Source organism: Molothrus ater, chromosome 25 (assembly GCF_012460135.2).
Source record: "Molothrus ater isolate BHLD 08-10-18 breed brown headed cowbird chromosome 25, BPBGC_Mater_1.1, whole genome shotgun sequence".
Taxonomy (NCBI): Eukaryota; Metazoa; Chordata; class Aves; order Passeriformes; family Icteridae; genus Molothrus; species Molothrus ater.
The window spans coordinates 7041386-7068292 of NC_050502.2; the positions used below are offsets into that span (position 1 = coordinate 7041386).

The window sequence follows — 26907 nt, forward strand, 5'->3', positions numbered from 1 at the left end:
ACACCCCAAAATCCACCTTCTGCCTGAGAGCATTGTACAAACACTTTTTGAGCTCTGGCAGCCTTGGGGCCACGCCCATTCCCTGGAGAGCCTGTTCAGTGCCCGACCACCCTCTGGGAAAGCCTTTTCCTAATATCCATTTTGACTGTCCCCTGACAAAGCTCCAGACATTCCCTTGGGTCCTGTCATTGGTCACAGAGAGCAGAGATTGAAGCTGCACCTCTGCTGGCCTCAGGAGGAAGCTGCAGCAGATGATGATGAGGTCTGACCTCAGACGTCTCTTCTCTGGGCTGAACAAACCAAGCGATCTCAGCAAATCCTCATTCAACGACCCTCTCACTCTGTATAACTCCCCTAAAAGAAGGGTGTAGCCAGGAGTCAGGCTCTGCTTCCAGGGAATGAATGACAGGACAAGAAGAAATGGCCTCAAGAGGTGCCGGGGGAGGTTTAGATGGGATATTAGGAAGAATTTCTTCAAAGAAAAGGTGATTAGACATGTAACAGGCTGCTCAAAGAGTAACCATCCATGGAGGTGTTTCAGGAACAACTGGATGTGTCACTTAGTGCCACGATCTAGTTGACAAGGTGGTATTCAGTCACAAATTGGACTCGATGATCTTGGAGGTCTTTTCCAACTTAAATGATTCTGTGACCTTGGCCAACCTGGAGGCCATGGCCATGGCAGTGGGGTATGGGAGCAGCCTAAGACCCCCGTTAGGACGCAAATGGCATGGAGGGGCTGCAGAGGGCACACAGTACTGGGCACACAGTCGGTGGTTTGGTCTGTGCCCAGGTGCTGTAGCCAGGCTGGGCACTGGCGATGGCCAGTGCTGGCCATGCTGGTGTGATCCAGGTGGAGCCCTTCAGGTCTGTGTGCCCTCCTGCTGACTGTGGGAGCACAGACTCAGGCCGTGGTGCCAGTGGAGCTGCACAGCTCTGGGGACACCTGAGCACAGGTGCGCTGCAGCCACAGCCCGGGGAGAGCGTGACACGGAACGGATCCGCTTGGAAGGAACAGCAGTGGGTCATCTGAGCCCTCCGTGCAGACCCCGACACCCACCGAAAGACAAGCTGGCGGCGCAAAGGCCGAAGCGGAGCCACCGAGAGCGCCTGCCAACACGCCCGCCCGTCCCACCTCAGGCCGCACCGGAGCCCTTCCGGCCCTGCCCCTACACCGCCAAGCGGAAGTTGTGTGGGAGGGGCTTGCGGTGGCACCGCCCCCTCTGTGCCTGCAGGCCGCGGGGCCGCCCGGGCTGCCGGCCGTGTCGCCGCGCATGCGTACCCCGCCCCGAGAGCCCTGCTGGGGGTGCTGGGCGGGGCTTGGAGGTGGCACCTCGCTCCCCTGGCCCCGCCGAGCCCGGCTCGGTAAATCAGCCGGGAGTCAGCGAAGGGCGGCGCTTGTGCTGGCTCTGCCTTTCGGCGCCTGCGCGTTGCGGTAGCTCCGGGCGGGGCGGCGCGGCCGGGCCGGGCCGGGGGATGCGGAGAGCGGGGCCGGCCGTACGGGCCGCCCGCGGGCCGCCGCCGCGGGGCCGGCCCCCGCTGCTGCCGCTGCTTCTACTAGCGGCGGCAGCGCTGTGTGCGCGGGCGGCCGCTGCTGAGCCCTGCGCCGCGCCCTGCTCGTGCCGCCGCGGCCTGCTGGACTGCAGCCGGCTGCGCCTGCCCAGTGGGCCGGGCCCGCGGAGGATTCCGCCGCTGCCCGCCGGCACCACGGGGCTGTGAGTGAGCGCGGGGGGCTGCGGGGCCGGACGGGCGGTGGGCTGTGGGCTGTGGGCAGGTCTCGGCCTGGCGGGGGTGCGGGCCCGGGGCCCGGCGGCGGGGGCGGTGCGAGGCCCGGGCTGAAGGGTCGGCAGGGCTCGGCGCTCGGTATCCTTATCTCGCTCTGTAACTCCTGTCAGGAGGGTGCAGTCAACTGGGGGTCGGGCTCTCTTCCCAGGTAACAAGCGGTAAGACAGGAGGACATAGTCTTCAGCTGTGCCTGGGGAGGTTCGGGTTCGACATCTGGAGGAATTTCTTCACAGAAAGGGTGATTAGGCATTGGAAGGGGCTGCCTAGGGAGGTGGTGGTGTTCAAGGAACGACTGGACGTGGCACTCAGTGCCGTGGTGTGATTGACAGGGTCGTGTTTGGTCATAGCTTGTACTCAATGATCTTGGAGGTGTTTTCCAACCTAATAGTTTCTGTGATTTTGTCCGCGGGATGTTCTCACGGAGCCCGGAGGGCTGTGGGCAGAGCACCCGGCAGTGGTGCCCCAGGGTGGGAGGCAGCTCTGCAGGTGGGGTCTCACCTGAGCGGGGCAGAGGGGCAGCATCGCTCCGTCCTTTGCTGCTCATCCTGGGGGATCAGCCCAGGGCTGGGGGGGGCGTTGTTCTGGGCTGCAGATGCACGTTTCTCTTGAGCTTCTCATCCACCAACATCACCAAGTCCTCCTCAGAGCTGCTCTTTATCCATTCTGTGTCTATCCTCTGTTGTGGCTTTCAGGATTTTGGCACATGAAGCATGGATGATGTTTTTTCTTGACTGATACTACTCTAGCAGTTCTGAGTCTAAATGAGCTATAATGTATACCAGCTGTTTAAAATTAATCAAAGCCTATTTTTTCTCACATGATCAAGTCCCTGATGTGCTTTTCTCTATTAGTTCTGTGATACCATTTCAACTGGCACTGGGGACTAAAAATTCTTCTTTTTCCTAATTCTCAAATTACTTGCAGGTGGTGCTTCCAGTGTGTGTGTGTGTGCAGGTTGGTTTTATTTTCACTTTTTGTTTTTATTGAAGCCAGCAGAACAAAACTTGGTTTTTATGATGGAAGTACTCAGGAAACTTCATTTTGCCTCTGAAGTTATATATGCTTTGTGGCTAACCTGGTAGGTGATGAAAAGTGTTGTGAAGTTAGGGAGTTATGAAATTTTTTTTTTGTATGTCTGCCTGTTAACATTAGTTTCTTTAGAGTAAGGAATGCCAGCCCTGTGTGTGGGAGCAGAGAGAAGCACAATGCTGGTGGTCACTGCCTCTAGTCCCATAGTGGCAGGTGTGTTTATATATCCTGGTAACCAGACAGATGATGAATAGAAGTAGTTCAGGTATCAGTTAATTAGTTCAGCAAGTTCTGTTCACAGTAGATTTTTTGGGTGAGCTCAACTGGCTGCCTGCATTCTGCATCAACACCTCTGCAGTGCCACAGTATGCTCAGCTTGGCTGAATTAGGATCATTCATCATCCATAATCACTTTGGTATGTGTGTTCTGTTTTATTTACTTAAGAGATGAGTACCACTTAAGCTCAAAATGAATGTTTAGATGATGTTATATACAATACCAGATGAATCTCCAAAATACAAATTTTGCATGTTTGCTCTGTATTCTGCTCAGCTTGGGCCTCCCAGTTATAAAGGTTGCTTAAAGGATGGCTTCTTTGGCTTTGGCTTTTCCAGAACAAGGGAATGGCATCTGGTTCTCCAGAATAGCAGGAATCTTAGCTGTGTGATTGAATGATCTCTAAACACAGAAAATCAGCCAGGGTATTAATTCTGTTTTTTGTGATCAGTTGGTCTGTTTGAAAAAGAAAAGCATTAGTAACAGAATGTAGATATAAATAATGTCAGAATCACTTTAAATATCAACTCTACCCAACTTCTTGAAAGAGGACTTATTGTAATGAAAACTTCATTGTAGTCCAAATCTGAGTAATAATAGAAAAATACTTCCTGTGCTTTCTGAATTAAAATCTTAATTTCTAACTCAATATTACGACAGTAGGTTTCTGGGGGGGATAACTGGTTGTTAGCACATCCTCATCACCTTGGCCTCATGGCTGTCAGTATTTAGGAGGAATTTGGAGGAATTTAGTGTCCTGAATAATTTTAACTTTTGGTCAGTCCTGAAGTAGTCAGGCAGGTGGACTAGAAGGTTGTTGTAGGTTCCCTACCCAGCTAACATATTCTATTATAGTCTTCCTGAAAACCTTAGAAAAATCAAGTTTCAGTTTTCTATGTGTATTAATCTTGCTTCCAAGATGTATGTCAGTGCCCGCTAGCTGTGCCTGATATACAGGTTGGTCTGGCTCAGAACCCGTGGCCTGGTTTTGCTCATTAGTGGAGTATCTGCGCACCTTGAGGGGTGCAGCGTTATCTTCCATGTCCATTGTCTCCTTCCTCCATCTGTTGCACACTGGTTCTCTGGAAACAGCATGGCTTAGTACTTCCTGCTCTGGTTAAACACTCTGCTCCAAGATTAGACTGCCAGCACTGGCTGGGTGCCTGCATGTTTGAAAAATTCAGGAAAGTCTACTGCTGGGATTTGGGATCATATTTCCCTCTACCTGTCTGTGCCAGGCTCCTGTGGATGCCCAGAGGCTGGGGCTGAGCAGGGTCCAGGGGAATGTGGGCAGCTGGAGAGAGTGTCTTGAGCATTCAGCCCCCTGAGGTGGGAAGCCTGCTCAGGAGCAGCTCATGCTTGGTTGTTTTTGTGTTTTTCCTAGTGTTTAGGGCTGGCTTAATTACCACATGTACTGAGGAAGCAGAGCTGCAGAATAGTTCTGCGACTGGCTGCAGTTCTTCTCTCCAGGTTCTCTTGAGTCTTTTTTTTCCAATTGTTTCCAAACCCACACTGCTCTATCTGTATAATTTGCATCCTGGTGTAATTAAAAGAATACATTAACAACTGCCTGACTTGCCATGACACCCAGGATTTTAATAATTCAGCAGAATCTTTACACTGAACCTGAGTGAAAGTTAACAACTGTAACTATACTGTAGTTTGTCAATTGTCAGTCCATGTTGTCTTTTAGTAGGTTGTGGTCTTACAGATCAAAAATAATCTGCCAGAGCTCAGGGAGCGTTTGGACAATGCTCTTAGGCATGCAGTGGAATTTTGGGGGTGACCTGTTCTGGACCAGGAATTGGACTTAATGATTTTTGCAGGATCAAGTTTGGCCCTTGGTGCATTTGGAGTCAAGCACAGGCCCAAAGCTGTTGCAGGAACAGAGGACTGTGTGGATGCTGTGGCTTGTCCAAACCTGGTTGTCAATGGAAATATTTTGAATTATACTCATTTGCATTTTAATATTCATTTTAACAGATAAATAGAGTTGTGGTTGCAAAGTGTGATTTTGTCTCTTGTGTCAGCATAGCTGCTGCCTGCCTGATACACAAGGATTCAGGCTCTTGGCGTGAGCTTTCGGAGATTCACCTCTGTGCTGGACTTGTACCAGCAAAATGTCACATAGATGGGTTGGTTTCACCTTTTGGACTGACATCTGCCTGTCCTTTCTGGCATGGCTGGGACCGGGTTTCCATCACAAACCTGATTTTTTTTGGTCCATCGTGACTAGAGGCAGCCTGTGCTCGGAAGTGGATGCATCTGTTGCATTTATGCACCAAGTCCAAGGCAAAAGTAAGATACTGTGTAAAGTTACAGCAATGGGAATAGCACCAACACCCAATGTGAGCATTAAAGCTGGATTTAATGACTCTTGCCCATTGAAAGAGTCCAACTCCCACATTTGATTCTTATAAGTAAAACCAGCTGGTGCTAAAGCATCTGTTTGTAAGATTCCCAGCCTCAGGGTTCTCTCTACTTCAGCTTGTTTGGGAATTCTCTGTATATTGTTCCATTAAAATAAGCCTGCCTTGGCTAGTCAGCATCTTAGGAAACTGAGAAAATGGAAGCAGTTCAGTAACGGGTGTTTTGTAAGAAATTACTCTCATGTCCCTGCAAAGTTTTTCTTTCTTCTAGTGGACAAGTGTTGTTCGTAAAGCTCTGGATTAAAGCCAAAATTCTCTGGTCAAGTACAGTGTTCCTATCAAGAAGCTTTAACTAAATTTTTTTTATTCAAGCAGAGAAACAGAACTGTTTAGACTTTTAATTGTGAGTGACCACTAAAACAAGCTCTTTTCTTAAGTGAAGGAGCAACTGTATAAAATACATAAATGCAGTTTCAAACTTGAGATTGCATAATGTATACATGTTTTGGGTTTGTTGAGCTTTTTTTATTATTATTCCAGGAACTAAATAACTTTTTTCTCTGTTCTCTAGGGATTTAAGTCATAATCATTTATTATCATCCAATTGGAGCATTGATTTGTCTGTCCCTACTCTCCAAGAAGTGTAAGTTGTTTTTTATGAGGATAAAGTCTAAAGATAACCTTTCTAATTAGAATGTTTTAGTGCATGTCAAGATACCTGGTCTGTCTTGCAGAAATATTTAGTGCAAGTTAATTAAAAATTGATGCTCCATATTGGCAGCACATTTTATGTATAAAACTATGGTGTTGTGAGCAGAAATCTTTCTCATGAAAGAGCAGAAGACCAGTGTTTTTAAAGAGAAATGAGAGTATTTGTTTTGGCTATAGCTGATTTCAAATGAAAGAGAAGTAATAGTATCAATGAAAATGAGAAAAGCTAGCGTGTTTCACCGTTCAAATTGTTAGTATTTAAGCTCTTGAGGAATCTTTTTTGTCAACTACTAAGTATTGTTAATACAGTAAAATTTTTAACCATTGATATGAATTATTTCTGTATACAGAAGGATTTTTCTCCTCTTTGAAGTGTCAGTAATCTTTTTTGCCCTCTATTTAAGGAAAATGAATTACAATGAGCTAAGTGAAATTCCATATTTTGGAGAAACAACTTCGAATATAACTCTTCTTTCATTGTAAGTAATAGCTCATCTGCCTTTTTCTTGTTTAACAAATGGGAGAACCGTGTTAGAGTTCTGCTATCAAATTGTAGGAAAACATCTTTTTTTCTTGAAATACCGCTCACATGAAGAGCATCAGGGAATATGTAAGCGCTCTTTAAAGAAATACAAATCAGTTGGACAATCAAGTCACCCTAAATTACCAATAAAATGCAGGCAGCTTTAAAGGGGTGGGATTCAGTCCAGGAACTTCCCACAGGACCAGCTCATCTATAGGCCTCAGAATTTGAATCTGTTCATATGTCATGGTGGCAAATAGCTCTTGGATTTGCAGTATTGCTTTAGGAATTAACACTTTTTTAAGCCTCTTGTGCATGTCCCATTTATGAGGCTCACTAGTACTGTTGATATACAGAATCCTCTTGCTGTTTCAGCTGTGCATCCAGAAGGATGAGATGTTGTGATAATCATATTTATTGCTGATCTTTTTCAGGGTGCACAATACCATTCCAGAAATAAATGCTGAGCAACTCCAGGTCTACCTTTCATTGGAAAATCTAGATCTTAGTTCTAATCTTATCTCAGAAATTAAAGCCTCTTCCTTTCCACGAATGCAACTGAAGTACCTGTAAGTATGAGTGATCTTCTGTTTCTGGGATTCCTGGCTCTACAATGATAGGGTTGGAGACCTCATTTACTCTTAAATTAGTGTCCTAAAGTCGACATCCTTACACAGCTTTGAGCTGGTAGCAGTGCTTAATGGAGCTACAGATGTCCTTGAAATAAAATAGTTTTCATACCAATCTGTATTGTATTTTCCCAAATAACACGGAAAACAGCAATTGCTGTTGTCAGAATGCAGGTACATAAGCCATCAGGGACAGGGAATAATTTCTGCCCTGTTTGAGTAGATCACTGTGGACATTGTGTTAACCACTTCTAACTGAAACATGGACATGCTGTAAAAATCAGCTCCTCACACCTATTCCTTTGGGAAGAAGGATTTAGCTTGGTGATTTAGATTTCTCATGTAACTTTGCAAGGGTCATGGGTTCACTTAATCAGTGGTTGCTCTGAGGTGCTTGTGTCATTGTGTTCATCAAATTCTCTGTGTTCTGAAAGGCCTCCTTCCTTTCTTCCTTAGGAATCTGAGTAACAACAGAATAACTACTCTAGAAGCAGGTTGCCTTGATAACTTATCTAGCTCACTAATGGTGATAAAACTGAACAGAAATAGGATTAGTATGATTCCACCAAAGATCTTCAGATTGCCTCATGTGCAGTTTCTGTAAGTAACAGTCTTGAAAACATCCAAACAACATTTACAGCTGAGCTGTTAATCTCAGCATGTTCTTGACTTTCACACAGTGATGCTTGTTGCAAGGTGTCTTAATATTTGACTGTCATCTTTATGAAAGGGAACTGAAAAGGAACCGGATTAAAATAGTGGAAAGTCTTACATTCCAAGGATTGGAATCCTTAAAATCCTTGAAAATGCAGCGCAATGGGATTAGCAGACTAATGGATGGAGCATTCTTTGGCCTGGGTAATATAGAGGAATTGTGAGTATGCCTGGTTGTGGAGTTTTTTAGCATAAAGAAAATGGCTCTGGGGGGTTGTGTCCTGTATGGTTTCCCTTACATCAAGGCTGTGCTGGAATATTGACAAAATCATAGGAAAAGAGTTTTCCCATTATTTTTATGTCATGTCTGGTTACTTCAGAAGTGGTAAGATACATTTCCCCATTCCTGGAAGTGTTCAAGGCTAGGTAGAATAGGGCTGAATAGGTTGAATAGAGCAACCTGGTCTAGTGGAAGGTGTCCCTGCCCATGGCTGGGAGCTGGAATTGGAAGATCTTTGAGGTCCCTCCAACACAAACCAGTCTTGTGATTCCTTTATATTGGTCCTCTTTCCAGCTTCTTCCTACGTGTTGATCAAGAATGTTTGCCTCTGTAGTTGCTTTTTGCTGGTTTTTATTTGCAGTCCCCATAGCACGGGGTTGTTCTTTCCTCCATGACTTTGACAGTGTGAACACAAGGATGTATGATGTGATGTTAGCAGAAGACTTCTTTTTTAAAAAGTTGTTTTTGAGAATAGAGATTATAGTTTTGTTTCTGCCACTCATCCCTGAAGCTGGTGTTTAGTTACTCAGTTCTTCATATACTTTAGTTACTTTTTTTAAAATTTAACAGGATTGAAAGAATCATGCATTTTGTGTTGTCTGAAGCTTAAAGTTAATAAATAATTTTGACATCCATAAGGTGAAATTTTGTAAGTAGATGTTTCATTTATTATCTATTTGGCAAATGTTTTTTCCGTCTAATTCATTAGAGAACTGGAACATAATAACTTAACAGAAGTAAACAAGGGTTGGCTGTATGGGCTGCGGACATTGCAACAACTCTATGTTAGCCAGAATGCCATCACCAGGATCAGCCCAGATGCATGGGAATTCTGCCAAAGACTTGCTGAGCTGTAAGTCCTGGGCTACTGTTCATTGGGGATTTTTGAAATGTTGCAGTTATTGATTGGCAAGAATGAATTACTGAAGGAAGTACTCAATTTCCTTGCTAGGCCCATGGCAATGATGTATTTTAATTATAAGTGTTCTGTTAGAGAAATTAGAACACAATAGTCAATCAAGTCAGATAGTATCTTAATAATTAATCCCCCTGCATGCCATTAAAGTGTGTGTTGAATGTTTTCAGAGACTTGTCATACAATCAGCTCACTCGCCTCAAGGAATCTGCCTTTGTGGGACTTGGTTTATTGGAGAAGCTAAACCTGAGTGACAATCGCATTAATCACATTGCTGATGGTGTCTTTAGAGGTCTGACAAATCTTCAAACCTTGTAAGTACAGAAAACTTCAAACAGACGTTTTTCAGTTTAATGCAATTTTAGTTTAAGTGGAGCTTTTGGAAGTAGAGATAATGGATATTGCACTGTGGGAGCCTGAGATCATTGTTGGTGCTGTCCTGCCTGCAGGTGTGGAAGGGCTGATAATCTTTTGGTTGCCAAGATGACAGAATTCCAGCCCAGCTAAAACAAGCCAACTGCTCAATAGCAGAGGTATAAGAAACAATGACTTGGTGACCTTGGGTACTCAGATGTGTGTTCTGTGGCTTCTGAGAGGTGTGGGTACCTTGTGTATCCAGTTGTGAAGCAAATAGCCTGGAGCTCTTTATTCTAGAGGGTTTCCCTAGGTTTGGAACCTCAGAAACCAAGGACTGAACCTTTCTGTGTTGTAGAAGGTGTGGTTTAGCCCATCTTGCTCATGTTCTGACCTCACAAACATAACTGGGGGTGTAGAGTTGCTTCTTGCTGTTTAAGGCACAGCTTTGCACTTGCCAGGACCTTTTCTGGCAGATCTTGGATATTTCTGAAGAGATCCAGTCCTGTCCCAAGTAGCTCTGAACAGTTGTAATTATCTTAAACAACAGTACTTGAGAAAGGAGTGAAAGTTTATAACCCCTCTGTCACTTCATTAAATAAATGCTTAATTAAGCAAATTCACCGGAGAGGTTCATGTAAGCAGTCATACTCTGTTAACTTTAATACAACCTTTTAATTAAATAATTAAACCTAATTTCTTAGATTTAGAGTAGCATGAAAAAGAACAAGAGCAGATTAATTAGTAAGTTGTCCTGGGCTCTCAGGGATGTCAACAGTGAGGGCCTGGCCCTTTGCTTTGGGACTGGAATGTGCAGGATGGAGAGCAGGGGTGATTAACAAGGCTCCAAGCATTAGTGCCCAGCCAGGCATGAGGAGCCAACTCCTCTCTCACACAATGAGGGGTTTTCTTTTGGGCTGCTCACTCATTTTGCTGAGTGGTCTGAGTAGTGGAGTGTAAAAATACCTCAAAAAATGAGAGATACCATGTGGTTTTTGTTCCATTGTTGGTTGTGTGCTGGTTGTTTGGTGCTACAGCTGGTGTATGTATTTCTGTGTGTGATTTTAACAGGACTTCTATATTTCAGAGTAAGAAAAGTAAGAAAATTGTGTTACCACTGATGATATCCTGGAGGTTGATCCCAGTCTCTTCCACAATGGTGTTCTACACAGTTTACAGTCTCACATAATGGGAAAGTAGATACCTCATTTTCCCCTCATTAGCACAGGGAAAGAGGTGCTTGTATGAGTGGTATATACAGTTGCCTGTGTATGCAGCTAGATTGTGTCAGTTGACTTGTTTGGAAGCTTTATCTAGCTGTTCGTAGAATATTTTTTATTAGCATGATTTCCTTTAAATACACTCCTCTCTATGCATGGTGGTATCAAAACAGCTGCTTTTGGCTCAGTCCATGCCATTCAGGCTAAAAATGCAAGTGAATTTATTTCATCTTCTTTCTGAAGAGCATTTAATCCTCTCCAAACTGTATTATTGCTGTATTGCTTTTGCTGTTCAGACCTTTCTTCTCCATGAGGGGCTGAAGTGCTATGCTGAGGTCAACCAGAAATACCATTAGCTGATAACAAGATTTGTGAGCAGAATATCAACTTCATCTTGAAAAAGCCACCAAGGTGTGCCTGACAGGCCTACACTGTAGCCTGGGTGTAATTCCTTAATATGCTAATGCTGGTATAAGCCTGTTACTTATGAAGGTTAATGCTGCTGGTGTATTGGTTAATTCCCTTACATGAACCAACTTGCTTCAAGAGCCTCTCCCAGCTCCTGGCATATAGTCCATCACATGAAAAGTACTGGTCAGACTGGGGCTTTCCTTAAATGCCACATCAAGAAGTTCTGCTGTGGAATTTGTTTGTGGTGCTTACTGCAGCACTTATCATGAAGCTTTCCCTTTTGCCCCTCTGAAGTGAGAAATTCATTTCCTGACAAGTTTAGTTTTGTAAAAGTTTGAAACCTTGCGGGTGTGCCAGAGCCCCATACCTGGCCTGTCTTCCCCAGCTCACCACTAGCCCTGGTTAGAATGATGTTCCAAGTCTTCTTTCTGAGAAATGTCTTCTCCTGCAGGGACTTGCGGAACAATGAGATCTCCTGGGCCATAGAAGATGCAAATGAAGCTTTTGTGGGACTCAGCAGGCTGGATAAACTGTATGTATTACAAATTAGGGGAGCAACAGCATTTCCCAGGCATGCAGAGAGGGAGAGTGCAAAATATTAAGTAATTGCCAGTCAATGACATGAGGTAGAAAGCCTTTCTCACAGTGTTTCCACTTGTGTGTAACAACCACTCGATGTAGTCCTGAGTTCCTTGTTCAGGGGCATCAGATCCATGTAGCACTGCATTTCCTTACAGCACCAATTTGATGAGATGAGCATAAGTATTTGACTGCATTTATTATTGAATACCTCACTCCCTCTGTGTGGTGATTGTCATTTTTTGTGTTTCTGTGGTTTGGGTAAAAGTTACTACTTATCAAAAAAACAACCCCCAAAATACAAAGTATTTTTGAGCAAATTTGAAACACTATTGCATTAACAAACTGCTTGATACTTAGACTGTGCCCTTTTCATCCAGTGCCACGTGTTTTCTGGGAAGCTCCATCCTGTGTAGTTACAAACTTTGTTTATAACAAATAGCCTGGTGTGAGGGTGCGGTCCAGGAAGTTGTGTGGTGGTAGCAGGTTGGTATTAGGAAGTTATTGCTCCATTCCCAAATTCTACTTACTGCTCTTTCATCCTCCTGACTTAAATTATCTTCTGACACATTTCTGACCCAAATCTCTAAGTTGAAAAGAGAAAAGAAGCCCTGTTCTCAGGAAAAATAGTTGAGCCTTTAAGCTAAAAAGAATAGTGTTTAGTCCTGTATCTCAGCTACAATTAGAAAAAAATGTAGTTAAGCATCATAGGGTATTTCTTTTGGGTCTTGTTTCTGAACTCATAATGACATTCAGACTGGTTTCTGGGCCTTTATTTTCAGAATCTTGCAAGGAAACCAAATTAAGTCAATTACCAAAAAAGCATTCTCTGGTCTCGAAGGACTTGAACATCTGTAAGTATTTTAATTTGTAGAACTCCTAATTATTTGTCAACTTTAGTCTTGTGTTTTTTGTGAGATTTTCAAGTATTTAACTGAAGGCAGCATATGAAATCACACTGACTCCTCATTGTACTCTTTGCTTAACTTACAGAGATTTAAGCAACAATGCAATAATGTCCATCCAAGAAAATGCCTTTGCCCAGGCTCAGCTGAAGGAGCTGTAAGTTCATAACAATTATTTAGAGATTCTTTACTAGCCCTACCTTGGAAAGAATTCTTCAGCCATTGTAGGGTTGTTTGAGGTTGTCTGAAGTGTGCCTGCTTTCATCATGAAATATTTGCAGCAATGCTGGTAAAATATCAACTCCAAGTTGGTAGCAAAATATTTAGATTTAAGGTTTGATAAAATCTTCAACTGCATTTCCTTATTTGCAGTTAGGAGGAGTTAACTTTTTCTTGCAGTACTGAACCATTAAGCTTTTCCTATCCTGATTTTGCAGCAGGCTCAGTGCTGCATGTAGGCAGTGAACAAAACAAATAATTCATCAGGAATCTCTCAGGGGGATTAGCAAATCCTGTGTTTTTCTTCCTATTTATGGGGGCTAGGGAAAGGCTTTAAAATTCACAGCTAGACAAGATTTTCTATGTGCTCAGCAGATGTTTAAGCTGATAGGGTCTCTTGTGGTCTTTAGACATCTGAAGTAGTATAATGTGAAATGACCTTCACACCCAAGACTAATACTACTGTAATGCAGTCCTTTCTGTGAGATAAAGTCTCTGACTGTTGTAATCTGGTCTAAAACTGTTTACTACTCCATTAGTTAACCTTGGCCAGATGGACTTAGTCTGCAAGATCTGCTGCTGTGAGGAGACTGTTTCAGGTATTAAAGTTGCCTTCTCTGATGTATTTTAAAAGTGATGAGTCATTGATATATGCAGGCAAAGAGCAGGATGGAATCCTGGCTTGTTTGGTGCCTCTTTTCTCCCATGACTGGCTGCATCTTAGGATACATCATTAGGATACATTCTTATTAAATGCTAGACTGTCTCAAGTCAGTCAAACTCGTATTTGGCAAAGAAAACTCAGCCCCCATGTCTTGAAGGCAGTTCAGAGGTGGCGTCTGGCTCTCCAGCGAATGAGTAATAATACTTGGGAAACTTTGAAAGCAGATGGTAGGAAAGAAGAGACCCATCATTGCTTTCTGTCGGTAGGTCTTCTGTCAAGCAGAGAAAACAAGCTGTTGCAGTTGATATCTGTATGAAATAAATCACTTTTGGCATTAAATATTTATCAGCTGGCATTAAAATGAGAATTGAGGCTTTTGCTCATTTCATAATGGCAGTTGTGTTTAGTTTGAAACATGGAGCTGTGCTGCAATGTTATGTTCTTTTAATTGCTTTAAAGAGGGATGAGATAATTGTAAAGACAGGCTTAGTGGTTTTGGGATTGTTTTTTTAGAAGTTGAAACTCTGAGTTTATATTCTCCAGGATTAAAATGAAATGTTAGGTTTTAATGATGATATAGAGGGATTGATTCTAGCATAAATACCCAAGATTTTATAATAAATACCTATAAGTATAAAATAATACTGTAAATATGATATGTCTGTATGTGTATGCTTTAAGTCGCTTTGCTGTGTGAAATCACATGTATGCATGTGAACTAACCTTCACTCACCCTTTTGTTTTGCTCTGTTTCTGCAGAGTGTTGAACACAAGCAGTTTGCTTTGTGATTGCCAGTTGAAATGGCTGCCCCAGTGGCTCAGTGAGAACCATTTGCTGCGGGCTGTCAGTGTCAGCTGTGCTCACCCTGACTGGTTGGCAGGACAAAGCCTTCTCAGTGTGGACCCTGATGACTTTGTTTGTGGTTTGTATTTTTAGTGACTTTTGATACAAAAGCACAGTAACACAAGTCATGTAGCTGAAATCAGGCTGCAGTTCTGAGGAGGTACTTGGTCCTGGCCATGGTGCCCATGTACATCCCTGAGTCTGCTGTAAGTTTGGGGTTTAATTCTGCATCTCTTTGCTCTGTTTTGTGGTGTTTGAGCACTGAAGTTAACCTGAAGGAGTAGTGCTGTTGGGCATTGTTTTTTATTTAGCTTACTAGTAAGAAAGGATTATGCTTTCATTCTCCCTGCTTATGACTGACTACCTTTAGCTTTGTAAGGTCTGTTTGACATTTTCTTCCTGCTTCTTGCCCGTACCAGCAGAATATTGCAGAATCATAAAATAGTTTGGGTTGGAAGGGACCTTAAAGATCATCCAGTTCCAACCCATGCCCTAGACAGGGACACCTTCCATGAGAACAGGTTGCACGAAGCCCTGTTCAACCTGGCCACGAGCTCTTCCAGGAATGGGACAGCCACAGCTCTGGGCAGAAATTAGAGTAGTTCAGGCTCTGGCACATTTTCTGGTGCTCCATAACTGTGATGTTTATGGTGATCTGAAACTCTTTGCCCAGAGTCTGCATGAAACCTGTGGCAGGCCTGATGTTTCCTTTTCCTGGTGGGCAAATTTTATAACAGTTACTTGTGTACGTGCAATTCTTTCATTGCTTTGGTGGCAAAGGCTACAATAGTAATCGTGTAGGTGCATGCACCTACTTCTCCACTCCAGTACCACCACAGTGGCATCTGACAGAGCTCTGCATGTGCCTGTGGGAGTGTCTTGGCTGAATTTATGGATATGGAAACCATTTTCATCGAGTGGGATGAGTTAGTGGAGTTCCAGCTTGTTATGCTTTGTGCTTGTAGAACTTCAAGGCTCTTCAGGGTATTTAAACTATCTGAAAGTAAGTCTCAGTCCTTCATAAAATGGTCTGGCTCTTCAGCTGAGCAGGATTTTTGAGTGTGATCTAAATGTAGCAAGTTTCAGAAGCTGGACAAAAGGCAGGGCTGCTCAGCACCACATTTCTACACTGATTGTTTTCAATGCTGATTCTTCTGCGTCCTTCACAGCTTGATTTCCAGCTCAAAATAGCTGAATTTGTGCCCCTCAAGCACGACATCTGTTCCCAAAGTTTTGGTTTTGTTTGCATTCTTTTGAGTGAGTTTTCTTGCAATATTAATTCAAGTTTAAGAGGAAAGTAGCTGATCTTCGTGCTTTTCTTTTCAGATAATTTCCCTAAACCACAGATCAGAGTGCACCCAGAGACCACGGTGGCCCTGCGAGGCACAAATGTGACCCTGATGTGCACTGCTGTGAGCAGCAGTGACTCCCCCATGGCCACAGCCTGGCGCAAAGACAGCGAGGTCCTCTATGATGCCGACGTTGAGAACTTTGCCAGGTACCAGCAGCAAAGTGGGGAGGTGCTGGAATACACCACTGTCCTGCACCTCTTCAATGTGAATTTCACTGATGAAGGGAAATACCAGTGCATTGTCACCAATCACTTTGGCTCCAATTATTCCAACAAAGCCAAGCTGACTGTCAATGGTAAGTGATAATGGTAAAAAAGGAGAAACACTCTGAACCTAAAACTCCATTTAAGTAGCTACAAGTCTATTTTTCGCAAGCTGGCCCAAAATACTCTTGCAAATATCAATTGGATTTAGATGTATCACACATAATTTTATAAAGCTGGAAAGAAGTGATTTTTTTTTTTTTTTGTGGATGAAAAGCCTCTGTTCACTTTTTTGACAGTGGCGTTTATCTCCCATGCTTGATTAGAACACAATTAGTTGTTCATTTTGTTAATTGGAGGTGGAATTCTTTAAACTAAAAGCTCCCTCTACTGTCTCCTCAGAACTCAGCACCTTTCCCACATGTTTGTAAAACTGGGGAAGACTCATCAGAAAATAAGTGGTAAAAACTCTGAAAAGTCAGAAGTGAAGTATTTTTTTTTTTTATTTTTAGAGCCATCATGATTGTCTTCTTACCTCCCCTTCCCTCAAAATAAACAATGTTCACATCAGTCAGCAGACCACTGGTCCCCACAGTACCTCAGAGAAGAGGTGATGAGATGGAAGCATGCCTTCCCTGTTAGCAGAGAAGAAAAATGTGGCAAAGACTTTTCCCTTGATTCTTTCCATGAGAAATCATCTTCTTCCCTTCATCATCTTAGAGGAACTTAAGGGCTTTAAACTGAAAGAGAGTACATTTGCATTGGATAGTAGGAAGAAATTTCTCCCTGTGAGGTTGGCACAGGTTGCCCAGAGCAGCTGTGGCTGCCCCATCCCTCTAAGTGTTCAAGGCCAGGCTGGATAGGGCTTGGAGCAAGCTGGGAGATGGGAAGGTGTCCTTGCTCTTGTCTTAAGGATCTCTTCCAAATCAAAGCATTCTGTGGTTCTATGAACACTGTAGGTGTACTGCATTTAAATTTTGGGAGAAAGGCTCTTAAAACTAACCACTGAAAATTTGTGCAGTTCTTCAGAAGAATCTGTTGCTCTCTCTTATGGAGTGTTTCAGATATGTTTTCAAATTTGCTCTCTACTGTGGAGCTTTTGCTGCATTTTACCTGATAATGAAAATGCTGAATTGATGTCCCCTTTGTTCCAGAGCTCCCTTCTTTCCTGAAAACTCCCATGGATCTCACTATCCGCACCGGGGCCATGGCCCGCCTGGAGTGTGCTGCTGAGGGCCACCCACCCCCACAGATCTCCTGGCAGAAAGATGGTGGCACAGACTTCCCTGCTGCAAGAGAGAGGAGGATGCACGTCATGCCTGAGGACGATGTGTTCTTCATTGCAAATGTGAAGATGGAAGACATGGGGATCTACAGCTGCATGGCCCAGAACATCGCAGGGGGACTGTCAGCCAATGCTACCCTGACTGTGCTGGGTAAGTGTGACTGGCCTGTACTGGCAGATGGATCCCTGCACAACTGCGGTGGAAGTGTAGCTTAGCTATAAGTAGCAAGTTGAAATGGTGGAGAATGAAGTTAAAATACAAGGAGCAGCATTTGGTGTGATGTTTACACAGTGAAGCTTTAGAACCTGAGTTGCAGAGCTGCCTGGTGGAGTTGGAGTTAGTGTGATCTTTGCAGGGAGCTGAGGGGCGTATCTTAGTCCAGCAGTGTAGGTCAGGCAAGTAATTTGTGTCGCCTTATAGCAAATTTTGTCACAGGTAACAAACTTGCCACAAAGAAGACCAATGGGATTTTGGGATGCATGCGAAAGAGCATTGCCAGTAGGTCAGCGAGGTGATCCTGCCTCTCTGCTCAGCCCTAGTGAGGCACATCTGGAGTGCTGTGTCCAGTTCTGAGCTCCTCAGGACAAGAGGGAGAGTCCCTGGAGCAAGTCCAGCAGAGGCTACAGAGATGATGAAGGGACTGGAGCATCACTCTTAGAAGGAAATGGTGAATGGTTGGACTTGATAATCTTAGAGGCCTTTTCAAACCTAAATGATTTCATGATTCTGTGAAAGGCTTATGGAACTGGGCTTGTTCAATCTTGAGAAAAGATGGCTGAGAGGAGCCCTCATCAGTCTGTGTCCGTGTCTGCAGGGAGGGGTCAGAGGATGGACCTGGCTCTGCTTGGTGCTGCTCAGCAATGGGACAAGAGGCCCAGGGCAGAAACTGATGCACAGCAAGCTCTGCATGAATGTGAGGAAGAACTTCTTTACTGTGCAGGAACAGGCTGCCCAGAGTGGAGTCTCCCTAGCTGGAGATGTTCCTGGATGCAATCCTGTCCCATGTACTCTGGGATGACCCTGCTTGAGCAGGGAGGTAGGACCAGATGACCCACTATAGTCCCTTCCAAGCTGACCCATCCTGTGAACCATGCTGAGTAATAATGGAAGGTCAGTTCCTTCCAGACTCTTAACATAATGGCCAAATTTAGAATTGGAGTGGCACAGGTTTCCCAAAGCAACTGCAGCTGCCCCATCCCAGGAAGTGCTTGAAATGCTTGGGTGGGCCTTGGAGCAACTTGGTCTAGTGGAAGGTGTCCCTGTCTGTGGCAGGGGATGGGACGGGATGATCTTTGAGTTTCCTTCCAGCCCAAACCATTATATTTTTCCATGATTCTTTAAAGTTATCTTACAATTTCACTTTTTGTCCCAGAAACTCCTTCCTTCATGAGGCCCCTGGAGGACAGGACAGTGACCCGAGGTGAAACTGCCGTCCTGCAGTGCATAGCTGGTGGCAGTCCTGCCCCTCGCCTCAACTGGACCAAGGACGATGGTCCCTTGACAGTCACCGAGCGGCATTTCTTCGCTGCAGCAAATCAGCTCCTCATCATTGTGGATGCAGGACTGGAGGATGCTGGGAAGTACACATGCATCATGTCCAACACACTGGGCACTGAGCGTGGCCATATTTACCTAAATGTCCTGGCTTCCCCCAACTGTGATTCTTCCCAGAGTGCCATTGTCCATGAAGAGGATGGCTGGACAACAGTAGGGATTGTGATTATCGTTGTTGTGTGTTGTGTGGTGGGAACGTCCTTGGTGTGGGTTATCGTCATCTACCACATGAGGAGAAAGAATGAGGACTACAGCATCACTAACACAGGTTAAGTGTCAAATCAACTGTCTCTGGTCCTGTTTTTAGTCAAAAACACTTTAAATTTCTGGATTTGTTACAAATGGATAAGATTAAAGAACTGAAGATTTCCTTCTAAAATCCCTTCAGGGTTTTGCTCAAATTCCTCCATTTTAGAAGTTCTTTTAAATACCAGAAGTGTGCTAATTCTATTCCTTATACACTAGGTTTGCCCTACATTGAGGGAAAACAGTAAAGTTTGGAAGTAGATATTTGAATAAATTTAGAAATGTTTTCAGGGCCTGGAATAATAGGTGTAAAGTATCTTTCTGGCCCTGTCAGCTTTGAACTGGCTGTCTGGATTTGTAATTACTGAGGTAGAAAAACGATACCTACATGCAAGTTGAAATTCTGGATATTCTTGTTAATGTGGGGAATAGTGGTGTTAATACCTTGAAATCTTCACACTGTTTAATGTTGCCAATGTTAATTCTGCCTTGCAGAGGAGATGAACCTACCTGCTGACATTCCCAGCTACCTGTCCTCCCAAGGAACACTGTCTGAGCCTCAGGAAGGCTACACTAGCTTGGAGGCAGGGAGCCATCAGCAGCTGATGCCTCCAGCTGGCAGCTACATGCACAAAGGCACAGATGGTAAGCAAAGGCCTCAGGTGTGTTGCCAGTGCCTCATCAGGATGCCAATGCACAGTCTCATCCTCACAGGTTAAGTGTCAAGATAGATCTTTATCCTGTTTCTTTCCTTTGGCATCTCAAGAGCCCAGGCAGAAGAGGTGGAAAATAGATTTTGCTTGGCAGATGACTAGCTGTGACTCCTATCCTTGGTATAAGGTTGGCTGGTTGGTTTGTTTTAAGGTTGGTTGGCTTGTTACAGTTTTAACTAAAGGGTCTGCACTATTTCCCTACCTCGTTTGGACATTTTTCTGGATGTTCGTGTCATTGAGATGCCTTCTTTGTCATCAAAATGCTGAGGACTCATCACTCGTTACATAGGCTGGCTTGAAAATTGATCCTCAGTGTAAATTTTTCACACCCATCCATGGTCCCTCCAGCCCAGTCCCACTGCACTAGAGTCTGTATGAGGAAGGAGTTGAGAAGCAGCTCATCTAAGTGACTGGTTTATCATCAGCTCTGATCTGTGTGGGCATGCAGGGGCAAGTCAGGTCCAAGCTGGATGTGGGCAGGTATCCCAGTTTAATCCCTAGGCTGTTTCACCCTGGTGCCCAAGCTGGCTGCACCTGCATTGAACTTTTTTGCCCATGAAATAGGGGAACATGTCTATGGTTCCTCTGGTCAGCTTCAGAAGGGGACTGCTGTGGAGAATTTGGATGGGGGAACCTGGGGGATTTCTCATGTGACCTCTCAAGCCAAGTACTCTGTTACTCCCTTAACTCTAAAAAGAGCCTTCAATCTGTGCTGCTGTAATAAATGATCATACCAGGACATAAAGCCTGTGAAAATCTGGCATCCTCATCCTTTTGAGAGTATTTTATTTTTCCATTGTGTTCATCAGGTGGTGCAGCACCATTAGTGATCTGCTCAGATTGTTATGACAATGCCAACATCTACTCCCGGACCCGAGAGTACTGTCCCTATGCCTTCATCACCGAGGAGGACCCCCTGGATCAAAGCCTCCCGAATCTCATGGTGCAGATGCCCAAGGAAACGTACACAGCACACACCCACAATGAAACCAATGCTCTGGGTAATCTCTTAGGAGACAGAGATGTGCCTGTCCTCCTTGCCAACCATGACAAAAAAAGCGATAAGAAAATCTCTTCCCAGCAGATTATTGGTGAGTGCCCACTTTTCCTTTTGTTGCTTTGTATTCCCTAATAACTTTGGCTTTCATTATGCTGCCCTTCACTATTGACAAACAGCTTCAAGTGCCAGTAGTTTGTGGAATAACTCACATGTTAAAACACTTGTTCTCCAAATGCCCATGTTGCATCAGCAAGCAACAGCTTGCATCCAGTACCTGAGATTGAAGAGGGTGATGTTAAAAAGATAGAATTTCTTAATTTGCAGGTTTAAGTTTGTGGAATGTGAGTCTTTGCTTATACTTCAAGGACATGTGTTAACCAAAAGTTGGAGCTTCACATAAGAAATTCAAATAGCCTTTCTGTTTGAGCTGGCCTTAAGTTCAAAGAACTCCCTAAATTGGTTATTTTTCTGTTGACTTTCTTCCAGATCACCTTTTTAAAAATTCACACTGAAGCTCTATGTGTTCCTGGTTACTGTAAGAGATTGCTGGAAAAGGAGAGCATCTAGTAAAATATGCTCTCAAAACCAGAGAAAATAATCTCAGAAGGATTGTAACTGCCGAGTCACAGAGCTCAAATCTTTTTAAAATCTCAGTGTGATTGATCTCTGCTCTTTATGAGCAGTGACAGCACCTGAGGAACAGCTGGAGCTGTGTCAGGAATGGTTTGAATTGGGTATCAGGAAAAGGTCCTTCCTCCAGTGGGTGGTTGGGCACTGCCCAGGTTCCCCAGGGAATGGTCATGGCCCCAAGGCTGCCAGAGCTCAAAGAATGTTTGGACAACGCTCTTCAGGCACAGGGTGGAATTTGTTGGGGTGTCTGTGCAGGGCCAGGAGTTGGACTCCACGATCCTTGAGGGTCCCTTCCAACTTAGGATATTCCTTGACTCTATGAACTTACTTCTGTTTATCTTCTAATTTTTCTCCCTCAGAACCCTTCCAGGTTCCTCTGTGGGGAGGCAGCAAAGACCTGGCTTGCTCTCACCCGCAGTTCCTGCACCATCCGTTGGCCCACGAGGCGTCACAGCCGCTCCGGAGCGACAGTATTGCCAACAGTGGCCGGGACCAGGCATCACCCAGGTCCTGCCGCAGGCTGCGGGAGGAGAGTTTTGATTTTAACAGGACACGGAACATTCATGACCACAGTGAAACCACATAAAACACTCGCAAAGCCTTGAAAGCAAATCCACGTTTTGACTGACTGTATTTACTACCTCAGTACTAACCTAACCCCAAGGCCAAAGATGCTTGTGTACGTGTCTGCAAGTACTAAAGAGTCAGACTCTCTTGGAGGAGATGGCACATGCCCTTTTTTCTGCAATTTTTCCATTGGAAATGGGAATGTGCACCAGAGAACACATGGAAAATTAGTGCTATCTACAAAAATAACACTAAAACATGGATTGTGTGATGCTGGAAGCAGTCTTTGTGGTGGTGCATGTTTTGGAAAGCTCTGAAGAATGTGTGTAGCTATTTCAGTGTTTTGTCTGCTTGGAAACAAACCATCAGGGCCTCCTCATGGAATTTCCCCGGAACTGTAAGTGTAAAACTCTTGGCCAGCTTTTCCTTCCTTAGACTGTTGGCAGGTGTCTGTTGCCAGTCTGAATTTGGGGCTTGTTTTCTTCTATGAATAATGGACTCTAGTTGTAAATAAACTCGCATTTATAAATATTTTGTATACACTAAGCATATAAATGTGTTGACTGTAATGTAAATTATTTTTTATTATGCTAAAGTATGTATCATACTGTTAGTCTTGACAGCTGCATATTAAGCCATATGGGGAGCTTGGGGGGACTGAAAGCTTGTTTGTGAGGGAGTAGAGCTGTCTTTGTTTTGAAAAGTGCATTTACTTATAGATATGTGGTAGAACTGTGATATTGATGAATTTCATTGTTGCCTACAACTGTGTGCCTGGCTGCAAGCTGATTCATTTCATGATAGTAGCAGAATTTCAAGGTTTATCTAAGCTTTTATCTATGAAAAAACCCTTTGTATTGTATCTGCTGAGAGGGTCTCCAGCTGACAGTTAAGTGAACTTTTAAAAAGAATGTGGTGATGAAAAGCATGAGGTAAATTGAGAGAGCACTTGATGAATACTTATTTCTTCTGCATAGCCAAAGGCATATGGAATTTAAAACACCGATCCTTTTCTGTTGTAAAATATCAGGCTACATTGTTGAACTAATAGTTCCCTTAAATCTTGGTGTGGTCAAAATATTTAAATATTTGACAGGTGAGAAATGATACAATGCAGGGAACCCCTCACTACTGAAAGATCTTGCTGACACAGAGGAAGCTCAGACTCCATAGTTTCAGTGAGATGTGCCTGAGAAAATGAGGATGACAAATGACATTATAAAGGCTTCCTGGAAAGTTGTTCTTTTTGGGGGAAAATGCCCCTTTTTGGTAGAAGGTGTTAAAAGACTCCTCAGGGATGGGTTTTCAGCAGGTACATTGTGCTCTGTGGTCACGCCTTTAGAGTGAGGTGCTTCCTTCCTGGTCACTACTGTCTGCTTTGGAGCTATAGGATTTGGACCCAAATAAAGCCATCTGTGTGATATTTTTATAAAGAAACCCCTTTTTGGCCCAGCTCAGTTGTAGGTATGTGAGAATTCCCATTGATCCATTCCTGGACTGATAGATTTGCGACTCAATTGTTAGGTCTAGTCGTGCAGAATCACAGCAGAATTTAGAGACTGAAGTATTTGAGTAAATGAGTGGGGAAACACTGGGATTAATGATGCTTTTCCCATGACTCTTTGGACAGGAATAATAGTCAAAATCTTGCAAATGAGTAAATATTTTTAAGGCCTTTTCCCATGCTCTCAAAGCCAGCATGGCTGCTTTGGTAGACAGCAGCTTTAGTGGGGAGGGGATGCAATTGTCCTTGACCTTTTGGTAAAATAGAGAGAAACACTGGTTTGTAAATTTTGGAATTCTGACAGGTGAAATCTTTAAAAAAAGAGAAATTTATCAGTTCATTTCTTTCTGGTTTTATTTCCTCCAGACTTTTCCTTCCCAGACAGCATTTAAGGCACAGTGCTTATTCTGAATCCAAAGTGCTCCCTGCTGCAAGGACCCAGCACTGTCAGTTTAAATCCAGATGAAAAAGGTCAGGTCATGCCATGAAACTATAGCAGCAGCAAAGCCTTATCATTTTGGGCTGCTCTCTCAGCCAGTAGTCACTCAGGCTACTGGGACAAGGTGCTGTTGGCATCTGTGATTGCCAGCAGTGGGAAAACCGCGTCCCTGCTGCTGCTCTCTCAGCGCCATTTGGCAAATGCTTATTCCTGTTTCTTTCATTCCTCTCTCGCTTTGTAGAAGCTGAGCTCACACATCTGTCACAGTGCAGCTGGCATCATCCAGACCCTGAGAGTACTTGGGGTACAACTCTCTGGAGCAAGAGAATTCACTTTAGGTAGGTGAGACCTGCTTGTCCTGGGTCAGGGCTTTAAAATCGCTACTGTCTGTACCAGGACTATACTGGCTGTCAGAGAGTGCAGCTAAAGCTGCTCTGATTTCTGTGAGAGATTGGCCTATAAAAGCTGAATCCTGATTTAAGACATTTACATCCTTCCATGAGCATTTAAAGTCCATAAGCTGGTTGTAAATAGCTGATGCTTGTAAGTAGGTGACACTTTGCTGCACTGTGGAAAAACTTCTTTGGTAGACTTGGAGGAGAAAATCATGTGTGTCTTGTTTCCCCTTTGTAGAGGGACAGAGTGGCCTTTCTTTTTTCAGTAAAAACAAGCAATTGCCTCAATCAATGCCAAAGCACTACCGGTACAGGAACTGAGGGGGTTCAGAAGCAGCAAGAGCAAAGCTGCTTCTGTTCCCTCTTGCTATTTCCTATTGTCTATTTATATTTTTTTTTCACAGCAGAATGTATATTTTGTATAGCATATGTAATATATGATTGTCCATTGTAACATATGTCCAAACAATAAAGTGCTGTATACATTGAGCATTCAGTGTAACTCTGTTAGTTTGAAAATTGAATCATTATATTTTTTCCTATGGTATTTAATTTTCATAGGGGGAAAAAAATAGAGTAAACTTTGCCAACTGGACATGGTTCTGGGACTCTGAGATTTGGACAAGGTGACCTCTGGAGGATGTTTGCATCTCAACCATTCTCTGATTCTGTGGTTGTCATTTCAGTTTTCCTGCAGGAAGTACCTGTACCCTTTTTGGAAAATGGAGGAGGGGTGGTTCTTCCACAGTAGTGTTAACTCTGTGCCAGGAGCCTTGCACATCACTGTGCTCCCCACACTTTTCTCCTGCTTTTCCAATGCTGCCCTCCTGCACTCTGGATCCTCTGAAAAGATGATTTTCTTTCTAGCAATGAACTGTCAGCACAAGTTAGTGGGAGCATCTCCCACATGCCAGCTCAGCTGCAGGAGGTGCCGCTAGCCCAATCCCTCCTGAAAACCAGCATGAGCTTTTTATTCCTTTGAATAACTCCCTCTCTCTCTCCCTGCATTCTCTTGCTGGTTCACGTTCTGATAATCACCTTTGTTTTCCTGTGCTCTGTCCTGTGTTCTTCACTCTTGTACCTGTTCCCAGATCTTAGCACTGACTAGCTTTTCCCAGGTTAACCTGAGCTCCTGCAGCTGCTTCATCCCCGACTCCTGCTTACAGATGTTTACACCCAGGGAGAGGGCTCCCAAGACCTGCATGTGCCTTGTTCCCCCCACCCTAGACATGCTGACCTTCATGCTTATTCTGGACTAGGACTTTGCACAAGGGCATGCAGTGTCAGGACAAGGGGGAAAGGCCTTAAGCTGATGAGGGAAGGTTTAGAGTAGATATTAAGAAGAAATTCTTCCCTGTAAGCGTGCTGAGGCCTTGGCACAGATTTTCCAGAGCAGCCTGTGGCTGCCCCATCCATTGAAGTGTCCAAGGCCAGGTTGGGCAGGGCTTGGGGCAGCCTGGTCTACTGGAAGGTGAACCTGCTCATGGGCAGGGGGTGGAACGAGATGAGCTTTTAGGTCCCTTCCAACCTAAAACATTCCATGATTCTGTGATTTATCAGCTCACATTCCTGATAATCAGGGATTCCTTCAGCCTCTGCCTGGACTAGGACACTACCTGGCTGGGCAGGGGACAGCAGAGTCCCCTGCCACCTCAGGAGGACCCCCTTATATTTTTAAACCATATTTGGGTTTCCCTGGAGCTGAAGCATTCAGAGTGTCCACAGCATTCCCCAGATCCCAGCTTTTTGTGTCCTCCTAAATATTTTCAAGCCACCTCAATTGCAGGAGAATGGCCTCAATTATCCTAACCAGCCCCACAAGCCCTGATTTATCCAGGAGTGTTATGGAACTCCACCCCTGTGATCATTTCAACAAGATGCTCAGGAAAAACCAGCTACTGCCTTCCCAGGCAAGTTCAGCTCTCCCTAGCACAGTGTCAGAGCCAACAGCTATTGCAGATAAGATCATGAATAGTTAATGTTCTCAGTTACCCAAGCATATTTAAAAATTAACACAAGCCTGGTGCTGATGAGAGTAAAAAACTGGGTTATCAAAGACAGGAAAAAAAACAGAAAACAATTGCATTTGCCCTTGGGCTTCACTAATGACTGGGTTTTTGTGGAGGATCCTAGTCCTTCCTCTCTTTAAGCCTTCAGTGGTTTAATACTGGATGCTTCATTAAAGCACCTTCCCTTTTGCCTGCCAGGTTCTCCTTCCCTCCTGCAGGAGTTTCTGGCCCCTTTGGATGTGTCTCCAGGCTCCAGTGTGATGGTTGGTGCCGTGAGCATAGGCCTGGGCACCGTGGAGTGAAGGAGCTGATGAGCACAGTGGGGTGGGCAGGGTTGTGGGACATGAGCAGGGGCAGGGGACTGGGTGAAGCCCCCTCTGGGAGCAGCCCCATGTGTCCCTGGGGTACCTCCAGACACCCACTTGGAAAAGTTACCCCCTCATTTGTGGGTTGATGTCGTCACCTTCTGTTAAATTGACCCTCAAGTCCCTCAGGTGTGGTCTTAGCAAGGGAATAAACAAATAGCTGAGTTGGAAGGAGAAGACAGTCCTTGGGTTCACGGGACCCTCAGCCTTGGGGGCTTTGGACTCCAATCTCAAAGCAGCCAGGGCTGTTACCTGCATTGGAAGCCCCATGAACT

General features: G+C 44.3%; 1 protein-coding gene across 1 annotated transcript; it reads left to right on the plus strand.

Annotated features, from left to right (window-relative positions):
• The first annotated feature begins 1518 nt into the window (after window positions 1-1518).
• Window positions 1519-24747, plus strand: LRIG2 (leucine rich repeats and immunoglobulin like domains 2). The gene is made up of 18 exons (XM_036398300.2): window positions 1519-1715; window positions 6032-6103; window positions 6576-6650; window positions 7129-7263; window positions 7780-7923; window positions 8054-8197; window positions 8967-9110; window positions 9344-9487; window positions 11610-11690; window positions 12520-12591; window positions 12731-12799; window positions 14285-14448; window positions 15696-16016; window positions 17079-17360; window positions 18583-19032; window positions 19506-19655; window positions 20533-20814; window positions 21713-24747. The coding sequence occupies exons 3-18, from the start codon at window positions 6580-6582 to the stop codon at window positions 21937-21939; spliced, it is 2880 nt and encodes a 959-aa protein (XP_036254193.1). The 5' UTR covers window positions 1519-1715; window positions 6032-6103; window positions 6576-6579; the 3' UTR covers window positions 21940-24747.
• Window positions 24748-26907: the final 2160 nt, after the last annotated feature.

Bases quoted from the DNA above. Each gene is read 5' to 3' on its own strand.
- LRIG2 (XM_036398300.2), top strand. From the start codon at position 6,580: ATGAATTACAATGAGCTAAGTGAAATTCCATATTTTGGAGAAACAACT. The intron at 12,592-12,730 runs GTAAGTATTTTA...CTTAACTTACAG, and splicing joins CTCGAAGGACTTGAACATCT to AGATTTAAGCAACAATGCAA. The intron at 19,033-19,505 runs GTTAAGTGTCAA...TCTGCCTTGCAG, and splicing joins CTACAGCATCACTAACACAG to AGGAGATGAACCTACCTGCT.